Source organism: Cyrtonyx montezumae, unplaced genomic scaffold (genome assembly GCF_038088225.1).
Source record: "Cyrtonyx montezumae isolate F1298 unplaced genomic scaffold, pur_monq_1.0 scaffold_33, whole genome shotgun sequence".
NCBI lineage: Eukaryota > Metazoa > Chordata > Aves > Galliformes > Odontophoridae > Cyrtonyx > Cyrtonyx montezumae.
In genome coordinates this window covers 1,072,842-1,091,114 of record NW_027072038.1, presented here as the reverse complement: position 1 = coordinate 1,091,114, position 18,273 = coordinate 1,072,842, and the positions used below count along the sequence as shown (strand labels likewise).

Below are 18,273 nucleotides of genomic sequence, written 5' to 3'. Positions count from 1 at the left end.
TGAGCCAGCAGGCGGAGTGCAGCAGCATTTTACAGCTCGGTGATCCTTCCTTCAGCCACAGGGAGGTCCCTCGAGTAGCACCCAGCGAGCGGGTGGCACTGGGATGGACTGGGAGAGAAAGGAGCCCAGGGCAGGGTGCTGCTGGCAGTGTGAACGTGCTCAGGGTGCAGTGGGTGCAGTGTGGTGCACGGGGGAAACTTCCCCACTTTTCTCCCCGGAAGGAGAAAGTCTCTCCTTGTGCCTCCAGCTTGGCTGGCACCAGCAGAGGACGAACTGGAAGGAGGGGAGAGCTGCCTGAGTTGATAGGGATTTTTTCCTCCCCCTCGGCTGGGGGCTCAGAGTGGTGAAAGCAGGAGAATGGAAATGAGAACTGTGTGTGAATGCAGTGGAGCTCTCTTCTGAGCCTTCGTACGGGGGATGGAAGCACTGCTGTGCACATTTCAGGGCCGTTTCCCAGAGAAGAAAGGATTGGGTTTCTCCAACGCACTCTGCCCAGCTTCACCCTGACCTGGGAGTGCTGTAAAGGTCCCCAAACTGTTTCCATCCTACAGGCTGAGCAAGTGCCTGGGAAGGGAGCGACCCAGGATGTGAGGCAGTGATGTGAACACCTGGTTGTGTCAGGACAGTGGTACCACCTGTCTGCTGAGGAGCCAAAGTCCTGCTAATTGTCACCAAAACTATCTGTGGGGCCGGGTAGGGCCCTGCCTGTCAGAGCTGGGTTGCTCAGGGCTGAGAAATAGCAACAGGAGCAGGGTTTGTCTGAGAGGCCCTCAGGGTGGAGGCAGCACAGGGTGAGCCGTGCCTGTGCTGGAGAGAGGTTTTATTGTGTTCATAAGTTGTGCCAGAGACAAGAGGAGGACACAGCCTTAAGAAAACATGGGGCCCATGGGGTGTCCCAGCGGGAACGTCACCCTCCCCTTCCCCACAAGGGGAGGAGGTTCAGAAAGACCCAGCTCTTGGCCACAAACTGAGATCTTGGCCAGTGCCCCCAGACCCCACGCCCTGAGTCCCAGATCAACCCACCAGCCTGTGAGTCCCTGTTTATTTCTCAAGTTTTGTATGGAGGAACAATTGTTAAGGACAAACACCTCAGGCCTGCTGTGATCTTGGCACAGCACAGCAGTGTTTTCCTTATGGGCAGGACACCAGGCAGGCAAACATCAGCTTTTCCTCCCTAAGAATAAAAGCCTGCATCCCGCAGGGTCACGCAGATAACAGAATCGATAAAGTGCTGTTCACAGCACTGGGGCTCCTTCACGGGAGGAGATGTAGGGGAAAAGTGGGTGCACGAGTGCTGCCACGCGTGGCCGTGGAGTGGGGCTGGTGTCGAGCAGCAGGGTGACATCCACCCCCGTGACAGGAGAACGTTGCACCCCACACTTTCCCTGTACCCCAGGGCGCCGTTCCTGGTGGGGCTCAGTCACGTTTCTCCGTTTCCCACTCCGAGGCCGTGGGCTTCTGCTGCTCCTCCTCCATCCCTTCGTGCGGCTCCGTGCTGGGAAGGGGCTGCTGATCCGCAGCCGAGAAGGGGAAGACGTCCTGCAGCAGGTTGGTGACAAAGCATGGCATCTGCTTGCAGCCCTCGTGGGCACCACGGGCCTGGCAGCCCAGGGCCACGGCCGCGTTGAGGTGGGTGGCCATGCGGCTCAGGGCCAGGCCGCGCTCCTCCCCGGCCAGCGCTGCCAGCAGGGCCTGCAGGAACATGGATCCCGCGGGGTTCAGGAAGGCCCCGTAGCCTAAGGGGTGCAGAGGGAGGAATGGGGTGATGGGTGGAGGGAGGGAGGAGCTGGGGCCTCGTGCTCCCCCTCGTTGGGAAAAGGAAGCACTGGAAAGAGAACTTTTTGGGTGTCACAGCGCTGGGGGGACAACAACTGTCCATGGGTGTCCAGAAGGGGTGGGAAGGGGTCTGGGGGTAAAGTGGGAAATCTGCTTGGCACAGAGAGGGGGCTGAGGTGGGGGGCTCGTGGCCCTACAGCCCCACAGGGCCCTACAGCTCATTGAGATCCTACAGCTCCACATGGCCCTACAGCTTCACATCCCCTACAGTTCATTGAGATCCTACAGCTCCACGTGGCCCTACAGCTTCACATCCCCTACAGCTCATTGTGATCCTATAGCTCCACCTGGCCCTACAGCTTCACATCCCCTACAACCCCACATGGCCTTACAGTTCCATATCCCCTACAGCTCATTGTGATCCTACAGCTCTTTCATGGCCCTCCAGCCCATTGTGGCACCATAGCTCTACACGGCCCTACAGCTCTTTCATGGCCCTACAGCTGACTGTGAACCTACAGCTCCTCGTGGCCCTGCAGGTCGCTCTGGCCCTACAACCCCACAAGGTCCTACATCTCTTTCATGGCCTTATAGTCCCCCATGACCCTACAGCTCCTCATGGCCCTATTGCACCTCATGGTCCCATAGCTCCTCGTGGTCCTACAAGCCCCTCATGACCCTGCAGCCCCCTCCAGCACCATGGAAGTGCCAGTGCTGAGCCCTGCTCCCCCTGCTGACCACCTCTGCGGGTTTCCTCACCGGGGCTGCAGGCAAACATCACAGCGGTGTTGGGGGGGATGCGGAGGTACTCTGAGAAGCTGTCCGGCTCCGGCTGCCCGCTGTCAGCCTCCAAGAAAACACCCTGGTCCAGCGCAGTCCCTCGACATGCCTGCAGGCAGAACACGGCTGTTGGCTTCCCTGTGCTCTGCTCCTGAATGGGGGAGCTCTGGGGGGGGGCTCTGGGGCTGCTGTGCATCTCCATCCTCTCAAGAACCGTGGGGATGTGGCACCGTGGCACGGTGGGCTGTGCTGGGGTTGGACTTGGGGATCTTAGAGATCTTTTCCTACCTTAATGGCTCTGTCATTCTCTCTCCCCACAGGAGTGGGGCAGCCTCTCTTCCCCTCATGTTCCTGCAGGCTCCAGGATTACACCTGGAAACGTCAGAGCCCACTCGGGGTGATTCCTTGTGGAGCACAGCGGTGCTGATCCTATGCAATGCTTGGAGCCCTCTTCCACAGATGGGATTTTGGGAAACCAGGAGAAGAATTAGCATGGCTGGGTCTGCCCCGAGGACACACGTATCCCTCCAAGAGCCACTTCTGCTCTGCATCACTGCCTGCACAGCTCCAGCACGGATCCTTGCACAGCCCACAGCAGTGAGCCTGGAAGGAGCTGCAGCACCCTGGCACTCCGTGTCACCTAAAGGGACAGCCCTGAGGGGGCACAGCCGTCCCACATCCCACTGGCTGCCCACCCTGGTCTCCAGTTCTGGCTGCTGGAGGTGGCCCGTGCTGTCAGCAGGCTAAGCCCTCCTCCCAGCAGGAATTGAGTGATTTGAGCTTGCTCTCAGGCGAGGATTTCCGTGTATTTCACGTCTGCACAGCCAACACTATCTGCTGGGATCCGTCCAGGCTGCAGGTTGATGCACGGTTTGCTCTCATGCAATCCTCCCTCATGTGCAGTGTGCTCTGGGACTTGTTTCCTTGTCAGGGTGTTTCTAATCAGCACATCCCCCCCCCCTCCTGCTGCCCCTTGCCCAAATGTCAACGTCATGGAATCGGAGGGCAACTTTTAGCGGCTCATCTACACCCCGTTGGCATCTGGGGGGGGGAGGCTGAGCCCAGCAAGGTCACCTTTGCTGGGAAGGAGAAACTCAGTGAAAGTTCAGGCACTGTGCAGGGTGCAAGGCAGGGGAAGCTCTCCTGTCCTGGGCATGGGGCTGCTGCCAGGGCAGAGGCGATCTCAGAATCAGCAAATGCATCAAAGAGAGACCGCAGTGCTGAGCAACACGTGAGCAGCCACGTCTGCAATCGCAGCAGTGCCTGTGCCTGCCTCAGCCTGAGCAGTCAGCAAGAAGAGGTGGAGTAATGGCCCAGCAGCAGCTACCTGGATGAAGAAGACTTTGGGTTTCTCAGCGAGTGCTGGGCAGTTCTTCGGTGACAAGATCTGGAAGATGTGGGCGAGCCGGAGCGGTCTGCAGTCACAGCCCAACACGGCCCCCTCCTCCCCGTGGCTGGAGATGATGCTCACAAAGTAATCCCCGTGCTCACAGCCACATTCTGTGGGGCACAGACATCCCTCAGCTCCCAGGCTGTGAGATGGGGGCTGGGAGCCCCAGCTCTGAGCCCCTGCCATGGTGAAGGGACCATGAGGGCATGGCAACGCAGGGTGGGGTGGAGGCGGGGAACGGGAACAGGAGGGTGGTTCGGGGGCTCACCTTGCTGGTAGAGGTCCTCCATCTCCTTGGCTGTCCTGTTGTGCACCAGCTGCACCCTGTAGCTGAGCTGTGCCAGCACCTGAGAGAGCTTCTCAGCTTCCCTCCTGGCTCCTCTGCGGGGCCTGAGCCGCACATCGCCGTCGCCGCTGCAGAAATCGCTGTTGACGATGACAAGCGCACGGCTTTGCCGTGGCTGGGACATGCTGGGACGTCCCCTCCGAGGGGTTGTTGGCCTTTAAACCTTTGAAACTCCTTCGGGACACGTCTGCTGCTGATGCAGTGCCTGCATGGGCAAGGCTGGGGCAGTGCCCCGTCAGCTGCCATGGAGCCAGATGTCACCTGGGCATGAGTCACAGGGGCAGGAGATCCGGGCTCAGCCCTGGGGTTACTGAGCACAGAGCAGAGCCTGCAGCTTGCTGCTTGTGATGGGGACAGAAGGCTGTGGGGACATGCCTGCGAGGAACCGAGTGTGGGAGCAGCCGGGAAACCCCTCCGCCCCTCTCTCCCCCCCCCAGGGCTGCAGTGCTCCGCATCCCCCACGTCCCAGCTGCTCCTGCTGCCGTCGCTGGCGGTGGGAAAACCACTCCCTAATGGGCTCTCAGCATGGGCTGAAGTCCACGGAGCAGAGCCAGCACTGCAGTGCCCATTGCCTGGTGCTGGGGCACCCACTGATGGCACATACACAGCCCCAGAGCAGCCTGTGCTGGATGGCTCCAAACATCACCTCCTCTCTCCTTCCCAAACTCTGCCTGCCCCCATGCTGCTGTCCACCCCCCCGGGGTCCCGGGCTCGCCTTGCAGCCAGCACCCCCCCACTGCTCCCCCACCACAAGGCACACTGTTCCCATCACAAGGCTTTTTTATTTCTCGCCTTCTCACCCTTCCCAGCACCGGGGCGGTGGTGAAGGCTTTGGTTGTGCTCCTGAACGTTTCCCAGCAGACAGACAATCACACACAACATCTGCTCAGGGCACAGCCGACAGTTCTGCAGCATGGCAGGGCCACATCCGAGCTGAGATCCCATCTGAGAGCACTGCTGTTGCTCCTGAGCAGCTTTACGTTGCCTTAAAATCAACCCAGGCTGAGCACGATCCATCCTGGCACATGGCGGTGTTTGCTCTCCTTCCTCACACAGCACTGGGGCTGATGTGCCCAACAGCACAGCCACGTGAAGCATCCAGCAGCGTGCAGCGATGATGCTAAACAGAGCTGATGGAAAACCGGTCTCTGAGTGGGCAGGGAGGGGTTCATTCCTCAGCCTCCACCGCCCCGGGGATGCTGACTCCACGGGAAGTTTTCCCAGCCCCATTCAGCTCAAAGCTGCTGCCTGCAGGGGGAAAAGCAGCAGCGTGGGGCTCACTGCCCTTAGTCAGGAGGGTGCCCATGGGGCTGGATGCTCCCCCGGCAGCGCGAGCGGCTCTGACACCGAAGGGCATCCAGTGGTGCTGAGTGGTGCTGTGGTTGTATAGGATCTTCTCTTCCTTGTGCTGAGAAAAGGGTTTTTCCCTTCAAACAGGCAGTGGGGAGGGGGCCAGCAGCGTGCGTGGCAGTGTGGGGAGATGAGCTGTGGTGGGATGGGACCCCGCTGGGAGCGGGAGCAGCTTTGAGACGGGCATTGATCCCACAGAGCTGGTAGGGAAGGACGTTAGCTGAGCAAGCAAGCCACCAGGGAGGGGAAGGGGGTCCAAGCAGTGGGACCCGGCCTCACTCCTTCTTCTTGCTGTTGGAGCTCTGCACACGCTTCCTTAGCTGGATGGCATCCAGGTAGATATTGCGCTTGAGGATGGCACTGGTGCAGAGGAAGGCTCCCTGCAGAGCCCCGGCGAAGCCGCACAGGGCCACGTCCTGCCCTGCGAGACAGGGGGGACGGTGACACCCCCAGCTCCACACCCCGGCCCTTCTCCATCCCCACCACGAAGAGGGTTTCATCCTGCCCAGCTCAGCACAGGATGGACACGCCATGCCTCCCTCCTGCTGCTGGTGCAGCAGGGATGTGCTGTGATGTGCACCAGCAGCTCGAGCATCACCCCAAAGTGCAGCAGCAGCTCATCCCCTCATTTCATCGTGGGACTGAAGGCTTTGCCCTCCTGCTCTGCATCCCCAGAGCCACCCCCACATACTGTGGGATGCAGTACCTGTCAGGTAGAGGTTGGGGATGGCTGTCTGCGGCCGCGCGGCAGCGATGGCTTCGACCTGCAGGCGTGCCATGTCGTGGTCCATGCCGTAAAACTCCCCCCGGGGGCTGGCGATGTAGTGCTGGTTGGTCAGCGGTGTTCCCCCTGACACGTACTCAACCTGTGGGGGACAAAGGGACACCGCAGTCCCAATGGAGCAGATGTGATAGTGTGTGATGCTTTCATGGGGCGTGGTCTGGGACAAACCCCCCTGAGGCCTTTTGGGTGGTGGTTGAGGCCTCGTTTGGTCTGATGGGTTGGTGCCCCTCTGCCCAGCCCAACCTCACCCCTACCACCCCGGTATGCACTGGGCAGACAGGAGTCAGGATCTGACCCCAAGCTGCCATGAACCCCATACTGCCTCACCTTGTCCTCAATGTGGGGGTACAGTTTGAAGACAGTCTTCATGATGGCATCCACAAAGGTCTTCTTCACGTCCTCGTAAGTGTCTCCCCGCTTATGGACCGGCTTGTCCTTCCACTCCTCGAACCACTCATACTTGGCCATGGTGATGATGGACAGCGTGCTTTTACCTGCAGGGGGACAAGGTCAGGGCATCTGTCCCTCTGCCCACCCGGTGCCACAAACCCCAAATCCCCATTCCCTGCCAACATCTGGGCAGCTGTGCTCCTAAGCTTTTGGTGCAGGCATCCCGTGGTGCCTCTCCTCCCTTCCTCATAGCTTCAGCAAACTTCCCACGAGCAAACTGCTCAGCAGCCTGGAAGCCCTCAGCCCGATGCGCAGACGTGATGTGGCAGTGCCGGGGGGCGGCCAAGCATCCCGATCCCAGAGAGGGCTGGCAGTGCCACGTCACCTGGGTAACGCATCTCCCACGTGGGGTCTTTGGCAGACGGGCTGGTGATGAACAGCATGGGGATGTTGGTGGCTGCCTCGTCGCGGGAGCTGCTGTAGTAGCGCTGCATTCTGCAGAGAGACGCAGAGGTTCGGGGGGGGGGGGGGGTCACCTGAGGCCCTGAGTCACCACCCAGAAACGTCTCAGTGCGAAGTGAAGCGGGACGAACATTTGGTCCAGGTTGGAGTCCGAGTAGATGTAGTAGTTGGTGGCTTCCAGCCCCAGCTCCTGGCTCGAGCCTCTGAGCCCCACGAAGACAGAGAAGCCGCCTTCGCCGTGAGTTGCCATGCGCAGACGGGACTGGATCTCTGCAGGACCAAGGAGAGGAACAGAAAGTGAGGGTGGAGGGGAAGCCGTGCTGGCACCACGTGGCTCCTGTTGGTGTGGATCTAGCTGGGAGCATGCCACGGGCACCCACGGGGCAGGAGGACAAGCAGGAGCCAGAAAGCGGTGGTGCAGTGGGGAGTTGAGCCCAGTGTGGGGTTGGGGCGGATTTAACTGCTGTCAATTCTGTGCTCCTGCTCTGAACACGTGCAGGACGCACCAGGCTTTGCTGAACGTCTGTGCAGTGTTCACTGATGGAGTGTTGGGGTTGAGAGGGGATGAGCACCCTAATCCCACTGAAACCCAGCGCTGCACCGAGGGGTTTTACCAGGCAAAGCGCGCGCCTCGGGCGGCAGCAGCCGCTCGTAGGTGTTGAATATCCCCGCATCTGAGATGATGATGGGGGCGAAGATGTTCACCAGGTCCTGCCCCTTCTTGACGCTCACACCTGGAAGGGAGGAGGGCTGAGGGTAACGGCAGCACAGAGGGAATGGGGGAGGTCGTGTCCCGGCCGTGCTGCTCACCGCAGGCTCTGCCCTGGGAGTCCAGCAGGATGCTCTGCACTGGTGCCCGGCCCAGCACGTTGCCGCCGGCCTTCTGGATGATGGGGATGGTGTGGAAGACAATCTCCCCTGAACCGCCCTTGGGGTACCAGGCACCCCGCAGGTAGTGCTGCACCAGGATGCTGTGCAGGGAGAAGCTGGCCTTGGAGGGCACCACGCCTGGAAGGGGAGCACAGTGTGGGTTTACAGTGCATCCCCAAGGGAAGGCTTGGCTGGAGAGAAGCACGGGGAGAAATGAGAAGAGGTCCCCACGAGGAGCTGGCACTGATGTGCTCAGAGCATTGCCCCACGGCTCTGGGTTTCACAACCCTTGGCTGTGCTCCAGAGTCCTGAGACGCTTGGAGCTGGGACAGGATGGAGGAAAGTCAAGTCCAAAGGGCTGCAGGCACCAGGTCAGGGCAGGATGGCCACTCCTCTGCCTGCGGGAGGACTGTGGTCTGCAGGGAAGCCAAAGGGTGCAGGGAAAGGCCTTGGGATGGGGTGGGTGTGGAGGATGTGGCACTCAACGTCCTGCCCTCAGGGGTTCCAACGAGGAAGAGTGATGGAAAGGCAAAGCAGGGGCTGTGAGCTGGGAGCTGGGGTGAGTCCAATGTGCAGAGTGAGGGCCTCTGAAAGGAAGGGAAGGGAAAGGGCAAATGGGAAAGGGGAAAGAAAAAAGGGCAAGGGGCACAGGGAGAGAGGGAAGGGGAAAGGAGAAAAAGGGTGAGAAAAGGTAAGGTAAGGTAAGGTAAGGTAAGGTAAGGTAAGGTAAGGTAAGGGAAGGGAAGGTAAGGGAAGGGAAGGGAAGGGAAGGGAAGGGAAGGGAAGGGAAGGGAAGGGAAGGGAAGGGAAGGGAAGGGAAGGGAAGGGAAGGGAAGGGAAGGGAAGGGAAGGGAAGGGAAGGGAAGGGAAGGGAAGGGAAGGGAAGGGAAGGGAAGGGAAGGGAAGGGAAGGGAAGGGAAGGGAAGGGAAGGGAAGGGAAGGGGAAGGGGAAGGGGAAGGGGAAGGGGAAGGGGAAAGGAGAAAAAGGGTGAGAAAAGGTAAGGTAAGGTAAGGTAAGGTAAGGTAAGGTAAGGGTAAGGGGAAGGGGGAGGGGGAGGGGGAGGGGGACGGGGAGGGGGAGGGGGACAGGGAGGGGGAGGGGGAGGGGGAGGGGGAGGGGGAGGGGGAGGGGAAGGGGGAGGGGAAGGGGAAGGGAAAAAGAAAGGAAGAGGAAGGAGAAAAGAAAGGAAGAGGAAAAGAAGGGAAGGGAGGGGATAAGAAGCCTTTTGTTTTTGTTCTTAAAGGTCAAACTTTGCTCTGGTGTGCCTGAGCACCCCAGCGCTGTACCATAGGTGGGGAAGATGTAGCTGAGCGCGGCCCTGAGCCTGGTGTTGGTGGTGAGGCTGTCGACCACATCCTTGACGCTGCGTGAGCTCATCCGGCAGAAGGGGCTGAGCAGGGACACCAGCCCCAAGCGGTTCAGCAGCCGCACCAGTGGCAGTGGCAGCATCTTCAGCAGGCCCACGGCCCAGAGCCCTTTGGTGACGCTCTGCAGGAGAGGAGGGCAATGCATGGAGCCCACTGGGAGAACCTTTAGGGATCCTGAGATCACCTTCAGAATCTCGGGGGACTTTTGAGGAATGCTTGAGCCATTTTGGGGACCCCTGGGGGACCTTTGGGTACTACTCTGCTCCAGGGGAGGCTGCAAGCAGCTGGGGGATGGATGCAAAATGGGACTTCTCCCTTTATTTGCTGCTTAGCAAATGGCAGGGATGAAAATCTGCAGCCATCTGGGGAGGGGAGCATCCTTCCCCACAAAACAACCCCAAGGCGAATCCCCATTTCCCAGGGGTGGCAGGGCACAAATCCCACTTTAACCCCACGTGACGTTAATTGCAATAACTCAGGAGGTCCTGGAGCATCATCCCGCAGCCCTCGGGGCCACAGGGCTCTGTGCACATCATCCCTCGTGCCCCACACAGAGCACAGCTGAGTGCCTTAAGGACACCCTCTGAGCAGGGTTAGAAACTCTGGGTGCAATGTAGGAGTTGTGAGGCAGAAAACTGAGGTTTTGAGCTCTGTCCCGCTGCGTCGGACCAGTTGTGCAACATGACTGCACGGTGCTACTGCCAAACAGCCATCTCCGGGCTGGCACAGGGCAGGAATTTCCCTCCCCCAAAAAGGAACACGTGAGCCCACGAGCAGAGCCAAACACTGCAAGCACTGCCCAGTGCTGAGCCCCATTACCTTCATCAGCTGCTTGAACTCATCGATGGCGGCTTCCTCGCCGGGGAAATGCTCCTTCAGCTTGTCGAAATAAGCCCTGGTCCCAGTGCAGAGCTGGATGGCTTTGTCGTGGCCAGGCTCCCCCAGCACCAGCTTGTCAAAGGTGGGTGGCATGAGGGCCCACTCCAGCTGCCCATCCGTCAGCTGGTCCACCAGGAAGCGCCACAGCGAGCCGTCATGCAGCTGCCCCACGTAGTGGATCCCTGCGGGGCAACGCCGCCTTACATTGTGAGGTGGGGAAGGTTTGGGGTCACTTCTTCCTCCACTGCAGCCCCACAGATTGCCCCCCACACCCGGCTCCCCTCTCCGGGGGCAGAGTCTGAGCTCTGAGGGAAACCCACTGCTCAGCACCACGGAATGTGGGTACTCGTGGATGGAGCCCCACATTGCGCAGGGGGTGCTGTGGGGTCTGGGCCCGTTCCCGCAGCACCACCACTGCACCCTCCTTCAGAAGGAGGATTCTGGGGCACAGGCAGCTCTACCAACCCCCGCTGCTCATCCCTATGGGACCACAGTGCAACCCTATGGATTCCAGCCAGCTTCCCTCCCCAAAAAGGTTTGGGTCACGGTTGCTGCCCCCCAACCCCCGTGCCCGCACGTACCGGTGTCGAACTCGAAGCCCTTCTCGCTGAAGGCGTGGCAGCAGCCCCCCAACCTGCCGTGCTGCTCCAGCACCAGCACCCGCCGGCCCACCCTGGCCAGCAGCACGGCCGCCGCCAGCCCCCCAATGCCGCTGCCGATGACGATGGCATCGAGATCCGCCGGGACTTTGTCTGGAGAGAAAACTGCGGGGGGGAGGGGAGGAGGAGGAGGTGGGGGGGGGGGGGGTCAGTGATGGGTTGGCACCCAAAATGTTGTCGGTGCTGCGACGTCATGGATGTGGGGCTCTCTGGAAGTGTGGGTCCCGGTGTTGGCTGAGGAAGAGTATGGATGGGACACCCGGGGAAGTATGGGGGATTGGGGCGCTCCTGGGCGGCACGGGGCACCACGGGGGGTATGAGGGGGGGGTCCCAGGTTGTGCTGGGGAAGAACAGAGACGGGGCAACCGGAGAACCCCGGGGAAGTAGGGGGGTCTCCGTGGCACCTCGAGGATGAGGGTCCCGGGGCGTTCCTGGGTGCACGGGGGCACTTCGGGTGTGGGGGGGTACGGGGATGGGGTTACCTGCTTTCAGCACCGCCCTACGAACCGCCTTATCGGTGATCAGCGGGGCTGGTGGGCGCCGGGTATCGACAGCGAAGGGGTTGGGACCGCGGGACCCGACCCAGCGGCACAAGGTGAGGACGAGGACGGCGACGAGGAAGAGGAGGAGGACGGCGAGCACTGCGTATAACCCCATGGCGCTGCCCCGGGCCGCTCTCAGCCGCTCCCGGCTGCTCCCGGTCGTAGCACTTCGGATAGCCCCGCCCACATCGGCCGAGTCACGCCCCCCTCGCTAGAAGCCACGCCCCCTCACTAGAAGCCACGCCCTCTCACTGGAACCCCCCGCCCCCTCTCCGTGCCTCTCCCGCGCGGTGCATGCCGGGTGCTGCAGTCCCGCCGGCTCCCAGGACTACAGCTCCCGGCGGGCAGCGCGGCGGCGCCTGCGCAGTGCGGGACGGCCGGGAGGGCCGCGGCCGGGAGGTCCCGCCGCCGCTTCCGGTGGGCGCGGGGTCAAAGGGCAGGGCTGGGGGCTGCGCCGGGGGGAGCGGGTTGGGGGTGGGGTGCGTGGGGGGCCGAGGTTACGGGGCTGGAGGCCGACGGGTATCGGGACCCTCTCGGGGACCTCTTCGGCCGCGCTGGGGACCCTTTGGGCGCCCGTGAGGACTCCGTAGGACCGTCTGGGGACCTTTGGGATCCCGTGGGCCGCGTTGAGGACTCTTTGCAGCCCTTTGAGGATCGCTTAGGGCGCTTTGGGAACCCCTCGGGCCCCTCTGGGTATCTCTCAGTCCCTTGGAGACGTTTGGGTCCCTGTAGGTCACCCTGGAAACCACTGGGGACCTCTTTGGGACCACTGGGGCCACCTTAGGGACCTTTGGGGACCCTTGAGGACCCCCACGGCCCCTCACTGACCAACATCACCTTCCCCCCACAGGCCATGAGTGCCCACCCGGTGAACACCACGCAGCCTGAGGAGCCTCTGCTACCCCCTGAGCCCCTTCCCATGCACGTCAGGGGTGAGCAGCACTGGGCCTGGGAGTGGCAGAAGACAAAGGGCAGTGTGCTGTCACCTGCCGGTTTTCTTGGCTGAGATCTCAGCCCTGAGGCCTCCCAGCCTCCTGCTGATGTGGGGGTAGGGATTGCTGGATTTTGTTACGGCACACGGGGCAGCGGATGCCTCCAAAGTATTCTGATAAAGAGTACTGGGGGTACGTGCCCCCCTCGGGGTCTTCCTCAGCTCTTGCCTCCAGGGTGTGCTTCCCTTGGCAGGGATCAGCATGGAGCAGCGGAATGCCCAGGAGGAGTGGGAGGCAGTAGAGGATATCCAGTCAGGTACAGCTCCCAGAAGTGCGAGACACCGGGGCACAGCTTGCATTGGCGCTGGGGTGGGGTGTGGATGGGGAGGTGGAGGAGAGCTGAGGAAGGGGCAGAAGGGCTGGGAGGAGAAGGAGTGGGCTGCGGGTTTCCTTCATTCCCCACCATCCCAAGCCTTGGTGTTACTGCAGCACTAAGGTGTGTAGAGCAGCATGAGGGCTCCTCAGGATGCAGCTGCTGGTCTTGGGTCGGGCAGAGCTGGTTCTGGTGCTCTCTGCCCTGGAGCAGATGCAGGACTGATGCTGCCCCGTGCTGTTCTGCAGTGCTGCTGGGGAGGTCAGCTGGTCCTGTGCCCCTCATATCCTTCAACGAAGCGCTGCAGTTCTTCCAGACCACAGACCTCTCTGAGTGCAGGGTATGTGTGGGGCCATTGGCTCCAACCTTTGCTCCAGAATTGTTCCCTGCCTCCTGCTTTCTGGTAGGGCAGCTCTGTTTTGTGCTCCTCTTTCCCATCGCTTCTGTCTCCCTCAGCTGAGCTCTGTACAATCCTTTTCCCTCCCACTTCACTCGCTGCCTTTTCTCCCAGGGGACAGGCACGCCTTCATTTCTTTGTGTGTTTTCCTCTCCACAGAAGAAGATCCAAGCAACAGTACGCAGGCATGGCCTGGCTGCTCTACTTCACTTTCTCTTCGGGCCCCCCCGGCTCCAGCAGCAGCTGCAGGGCGAGCGAGACCTGGCTCTTGCCATTGCTCAGTGTGAGTGTCCCATCATGTCCCCCAGACTGCTGCACGTGTGCTGTTGTTCCCAGCAGTGTCGTGCTGAGCACCACTGCTCCTGCATGGAGTTCACAGGCAGCAGCTCAGGTGGTTTAGGACATAGCACAGTCTGTGTCTTTTACCTGTGCCAGCGTGCTTGTTCCAAAGGACGTGTTCCCTGTCTCCTTTACTGACACACTGATGTTTGCTGGTGGAGAGGGACAGTTCTCCTGACCCTTTCTGCCACAACAGCTCTTCATGTGTCTGCCTCCAGTGGGGGAATTGCACAATGCCAGGCAGGGGCTGGACTGCCCTTCCTTGCTCAGTGACCAAAGCAAACAAGGTGTGAATCACAGAATCATAGGGTTTGGAAGGGACTTCTGGGCACCATCCATCCCAACCCCACTGCTAAAGCAGGTTCCTTGAGGCAGCAGCATTCATCCTGCCCTGGCTCCTCTCCTCGCTCTGCATCCAGCACAGGATTTGGGTCTGGCTGTCCTGTGGTGCATTGCTCATGGAATCCCCACCTGTGCCCGTGGTTTGGGTCAAGGTCCCCCTGGCAGTGCTGCCTCAGCCAGCAAGGTTTCACATGATGTTGGAGTTATGCAGCACCCCAGCACTCATACAGTATTATATTTCTGCGCCTCTTGTGCGTTGTTTTTTTCCCTCCGTTCACCTCCCCAGCAGGATAAATGTGGGCAGGACACTCTCCTTGTTGCCCTAAGCAGTTTTCTGTGGGGTTTTACTCCCAGCTGGCCTCCACTTCATCCTGCAGATGGAGTCGGTTGCTGTCCCACCGCGTCCCCCTGGTGGCAGCTGATGGCAGCAGGCTGCTCAGTGTCTTTCCTCTGCCAGGTGGCTTGGATGATAACCAAGCTGTGCACATGAGAATCCTGCAGACCATCTACAAGAAGCTGACATGCTCCCGGCTGGGATGCCCACGCTACGGTGCACACTGGGAGGAGCTCGGCTTTCAAGGTAAAACATGGAGAGAGCAACCTCTGCCCAAAGAGCTCTTGGAGTTGCCGTTCCCTCCTCCAGAGGTGGGATCTGGAGCCATGCTCCTTCCCTCTCCCTTTGTGCAGCTGCTGTTCCTGCTGTCGTTTCAGAGCAGGTATGTGGCTGCTGCTGCTGCCCCAGACAGCTGTCACAGGTGGGACAGTGTCTGGCCTGCTTTGCCCTGTGCCAGCTGCTGCCCCTGGCACAGTAACCTGTATCCAGCTGGTGCAGCACAAGTAGCTGCTCTAGCTGCTTTTTCTGGGGCTGCTAATGTTCATTAGCAAGCAATGGCTGCAGCTAATGAGGCATCTCTGAAGGGCTGGTTTATTAGAGAAGCTGCAGTCAGGGCTCTGGCACTGGGGTCTTGTCACAGGTTGCTTTCAGCCTCTGCTGGGTAATGAAAACAGCGTGATTAAAGCTGCCTCTGCCTTGTTGAATGCAGCTTCACCTGAGTTTTCAGTCTGCCTGACTGGAGTTAATAGGCCGGTTCGTAATGTAGGCTGAAACCCTCAGCAGAAGGTGAATGACCCCCTCTCTTCCATAGCACTGAGTACACAACTGGTGTGGGGCTTCAGCCTTGGGGTGGGTAGGTCTTGAAGGCTCCTCACAGTGCCCTTGCTTTCCAGGTGCAGATCCAGGGACCGACCTGCGAGGGACGGGGATGTTGGGCTTGATGCAAATGCTGTACTTCGTGATGGACTCTCAGACACTGCCTCTGGCTCTGGAGATTTTCAGGCTCTCCCAGCACGAGACACAGGCACGTCCTTCCTCCTTCTTTGCTCGCCCTCTGCAGTGGTATTTACCTATTTCTAAAGCTCAGGGAAAGGTACACAGTGAAAACCTGCTGCTCTTCAGAGTTAGGGCTTGTCGTTTTGCTCTTTGCTTGGTGATTTCTCCATCAGCCAGAGCAGCTTGGATGGCTGTGTGGTCCTCCTCCCATTGGTCAGGTGAGGAAGGTGGGCCCCGAAGAGCTGAGGAGTGCTGATAAGGGCTGAAGCCAAACCCCTTGGGTTGGCTTTCTGCTGGGAATAAGATTTTAGTGAACAGAGCTTCCCTGGGTGTTACTATCTTGAGATGCCAGTATTAAGCTTGTGTCATCTTCAAGCTTGCTTCTTATGCCTGGAGGGGAGCTCAGCTGGAGGTGCCCTGTCCATCTGAGCCCATACCCGTAGTGTTACTGCCCTGATCCCTGAATCTGTTGCCTGCGCCCTCTCAGTTTGAGTTTGGGACCGTGCAGATGCAGCTAACAGGGCCGGGGGTGCTTGGGCACCTCTGAGTGCTGGAAGAGAGGAGCTCCCTTCCAGCACTGCTGATGCAAGGCCACTTTTCCCTTGCAGAATTTCCCCTTCTGCATCATGTCCGTGAACATCACCCGCCTCGTGCTGCAGGCCCTGAGGGAGGAGTGTCTGTCCAGGTGAGGTGCAAGCAGCTGAGGGCTGTGCAGCGGGGCTGCCCTGCAGGAGGAGCAGCCCTGCTCAGTCCTATGGGGAGGTGGGCAGTGCTGGCTGAGCCCCCTGCCCCCAGCCAGAGAGTGCAACCGCAGGCAGCAAGTCATTGCTGTGCTGAACGACCTGTACGCGGCGGCGTTCCTGCAGCTCTACCGAGTCTGGAAGTCACAGCACAAGACCATCGCTGACTCTGGCTTCCTCCTGAAGGGTGCGTTGCCCTGTGCTTTGCCCTCCATTGCCAGCTGGGAAAGCAGCCTGAGGCTTAGGGAAGGAGCCTGGTGTGTCTGGTGCACGCTGCGGGGTCCTGCACAGGTGAGGGGCTGCACACACAGCCCCAGCTGCTCGCCCTTTGTCTGCACACTGTGGTTTCCGACAGCTGTGATGATGATCTTAGTGCCATGTGTTGTTTTTATTTCCCCTTTTGACATCTCTGATGTTACAGACCAGGCCCTGCTGTGTTCAGGAGGTGCTGTGTTGGTGCCTTTGGGTGCCAAGCTGCGCTCCAGTTCTCGCAGCGTGCTGATGTAGTATGGCACACGGTTGCATAAGCTCTGTTTGCGGCACGCTACCTAAGTGAAGCAGTAAGCACTACGTTAAACAGTGGGGATGTTTACTCTGGAGGGGATGGCCCTGATGTAAACAGAGCTGCTCAGATGTGTGCTAATGGCTCTCTGATAAGTTTGGGTCCATCTCCTGTGCCTTGGTCCTCCATCCCCAGCAGCTCTGGGGCTTCCCCTCCCTCAGGTTCTGTGATGGGCCATATTGCCGAGCTGTGCTGCGGGGTGACAAGCAGCCTTCTGTGCTCTCATGCCAAGTGCTGCCTCTGTGAGCAAACAAAACTGTGAGCTTTCCAGGAGGGGATATAGTGATACGCTGGGACTCCACAGAGCTTGTCAATATTTGGGTAACGCCTTACACAAGGGCGTGCATCCCCGACACCATCCCAACCCTGCTGTTTTCACACTTCTCTTTGACCTTTCCAGAGCTGGAGTTCTCCACCAAAAAGAAACCGAAGCAGCTCCTGAAGTCCTTTGAGACTTATGTGAGCAGAAGCCTGATGTCTGCAGCAGACAGCATCCAGCACCCATCTCCCCTGCCCATCAGCAGCAGCCAGGCTGGCAAGGAGATAAACTTCACGGGCATTTGTGACCTACAGGTTGAGCTGGAGGGAGAGGCACGGCTGATCTGAAATCAGCTCTGGAGGGGCTCAGCACTGCGTGGGTTTGCAGCACGTAGACAGCAGTGGGTAGAGAGTCGGGGCTGGGTTTGGGCAGCCAGCAGGGTGCTGCAGGGCGTCCTTCCCTGCCTCCTCCAGCGGCCTGGCTGCAGTTTGCTGGTGTTGTTTGGAGCTGCAGGCACGGCCTTTGACCCTTTCCAGGTAGAGGTAGTCAGGCTAGTGGGTCAGGCTTGGTGTTCGTGGAGGGTTTTCCTGCCTGGGTGGGTCTGTGATTTGAAATCTGTCAGTGTAGGAGAAAAAAACCAGCTGGGTTTTGTTGGCCAGCAGCCTCGGGCTGGGCTTCACACCTGCCATGCTGCCTCAGATGTGTGGCAGTGCCCATCCTTACCCCAGCAGAGGGACTGGGGCTGCTCCAAACTGGAAGTGGGAAGTGTGGGTGGGAGCTCTCCCTGCTGCAGGGCTCACTGAGCACGAGGAGGGTGTGAAACCCAGAGCTTTGGGTTAGAGCTCCTTATTGCCTGGCTGTGGTGCTGGTGATACCAGCGCAGCCCCGTGGCTGTGGTTGGGGTGGGCTCCTCGTTTGGGGAGCCCTCCTTGGCCCCCCCAGGAAGTGGCTGTGTATGGATGTACCAAAATAAGCTGATAAATGTGAAAAAAAACCACTCCTTGACTTTCAGAGGCTTTGTGGTGTGGGCTTGCTGGGTGTCCCCCTGGCTGGGCTGGGGGCAAGGGTTGGGGCTGGGTCCGCTCTGAGCCTCAGTTTCTTCTTTTCTTGCCCCATATTTCAGCATGGGGCTGTGCTGGATGCAGCTCCTGCAGCATCCCTGGGTGAGTGCAGGTTTGTGGTCAGCATCCCTCGTGGTGGCTGGGGTAGGGGGGGCCCAGGGCATCAGGGGGCAGTGGCTCCAGGGTCTGCCGAAGGGCTGTGAGTGCTGGGGGTGAGGGGGGGGGGGGGGGGGAGAGAGGGGGAACACATCACGTGCTGGCAAAGGGACGGGGGATAGCGGTGCATCATGGAGGTCCTGGGCTGAGGATGGCAGCGCTGGGGGCGGTGAGGGGATGAGGAGG

General features: G+C 59.9%; 3 protein-coding genes across 5 annotated transcripts; 1 reads left to right on the top strand and 2 right to left on the bottom strand.

Annotated features, from left to right (window-relative positions):
• Positions 1-1,416: 1,416 nt before the first annotated feature.
• On the bottom strand, positions 1,417-4,687 carry LOC136054007 (caspase-7-like). Its single transcript, XM_065745031.1, has 4 exons — positions 4,215-4,687; positions 3,884-4,056; positions 2,536-2,665; positions 1,417-1,736 (listed from the first exon to the last, which is right to left on the bottom strand). Exons 1-4 carry the CDS (start codon positions 4,414-4,416, stop codon positions 1,417-1,419), a joined length of 825 nt encoding a protein of 274 aa, XP_065601103.1. The 5' UTR covers positions 4,417-4,687.
• A 1,119-nt stretch (positions 4,688-5,806) lies between these two features.
• On the bottom strand, positions 5,807-11,732 carry RETSAT (retinol saturase). Its single transcript, XM_065745020.1, has 11 exons — positions 11,537-11,732; positions 10,977-11,159; positions 10,336-10,577; positions 9,436-9,637; positions 8,089-8,286; positions 7,893-8,012; positions 7,410-7,548; positions 7,202-7,311; positions 6,754-6,920; positions 6,349-6,508; positions 5,807-6,063 (listed from the first exon to the last, which is right to left on the bottom strand). The coding sequence occupies exons 1-11, from the start codon at positions 11,709-11,711 to the stop codon at positions 5,918-5,920; spliced, it is 1,842 nt and encodes a 613-aa protein (XP_065601092.1). The 5' UTR covers positions 11,712-11,732; the 3' UTR covers positions 5,807-5,917.
• A 232-nt stretch (positions 11,733-11,964) lies between these two features.
• ELMOD3 (ELMO domain containing 3) lies at positions 11,965-17,851 on the top strand. Of its 3 annotated transcripts, XM_065745048.1 has the most exons (10): positions 11,965-12,013; positions 12,447-12,528; positions 12,782-12,844; positions 13,150-13,241; positions 13,458-13,581; positions 14,437-14,559; positions 15,207-15,337; positions 15,918-15,994; positions 16,109-16,236; positions 17,012-17,851. In XM_065745048.1, the coding sequence occupies exons 2-10, from the start codon at positions 12,450-12,452 to the stop codon at positions 17,215-17,217; spliced, it is 1,023 nt and encodes a 340-aa protein (XP_065601120.1). In that variant the 5' UTR covers positions 11,965-12,013; positions 12,447-12,449; the 3' UTR covers positions 17,218-17,851. The 3 variants fall into 3 exon arrangements, with proteins under 3 accessions (XP_065601120.1, XP_065601122.1, XP_065601121.1); XM_065745050.1 differs by lacking the exon at positions 11,965-12,013 and having other exon boundaries at positions 12,304-12,528; positions 16,124-16,236; XM_065745049.1 differs by lacking the exons at positions 11,965-12,013; positions 13,150-13,241 and having other exon boundaries at positions 12,304-12,528; positions 14,357-14,559.
• Positions 17,852-18,273: the final 422 nt, after the last annotated feature.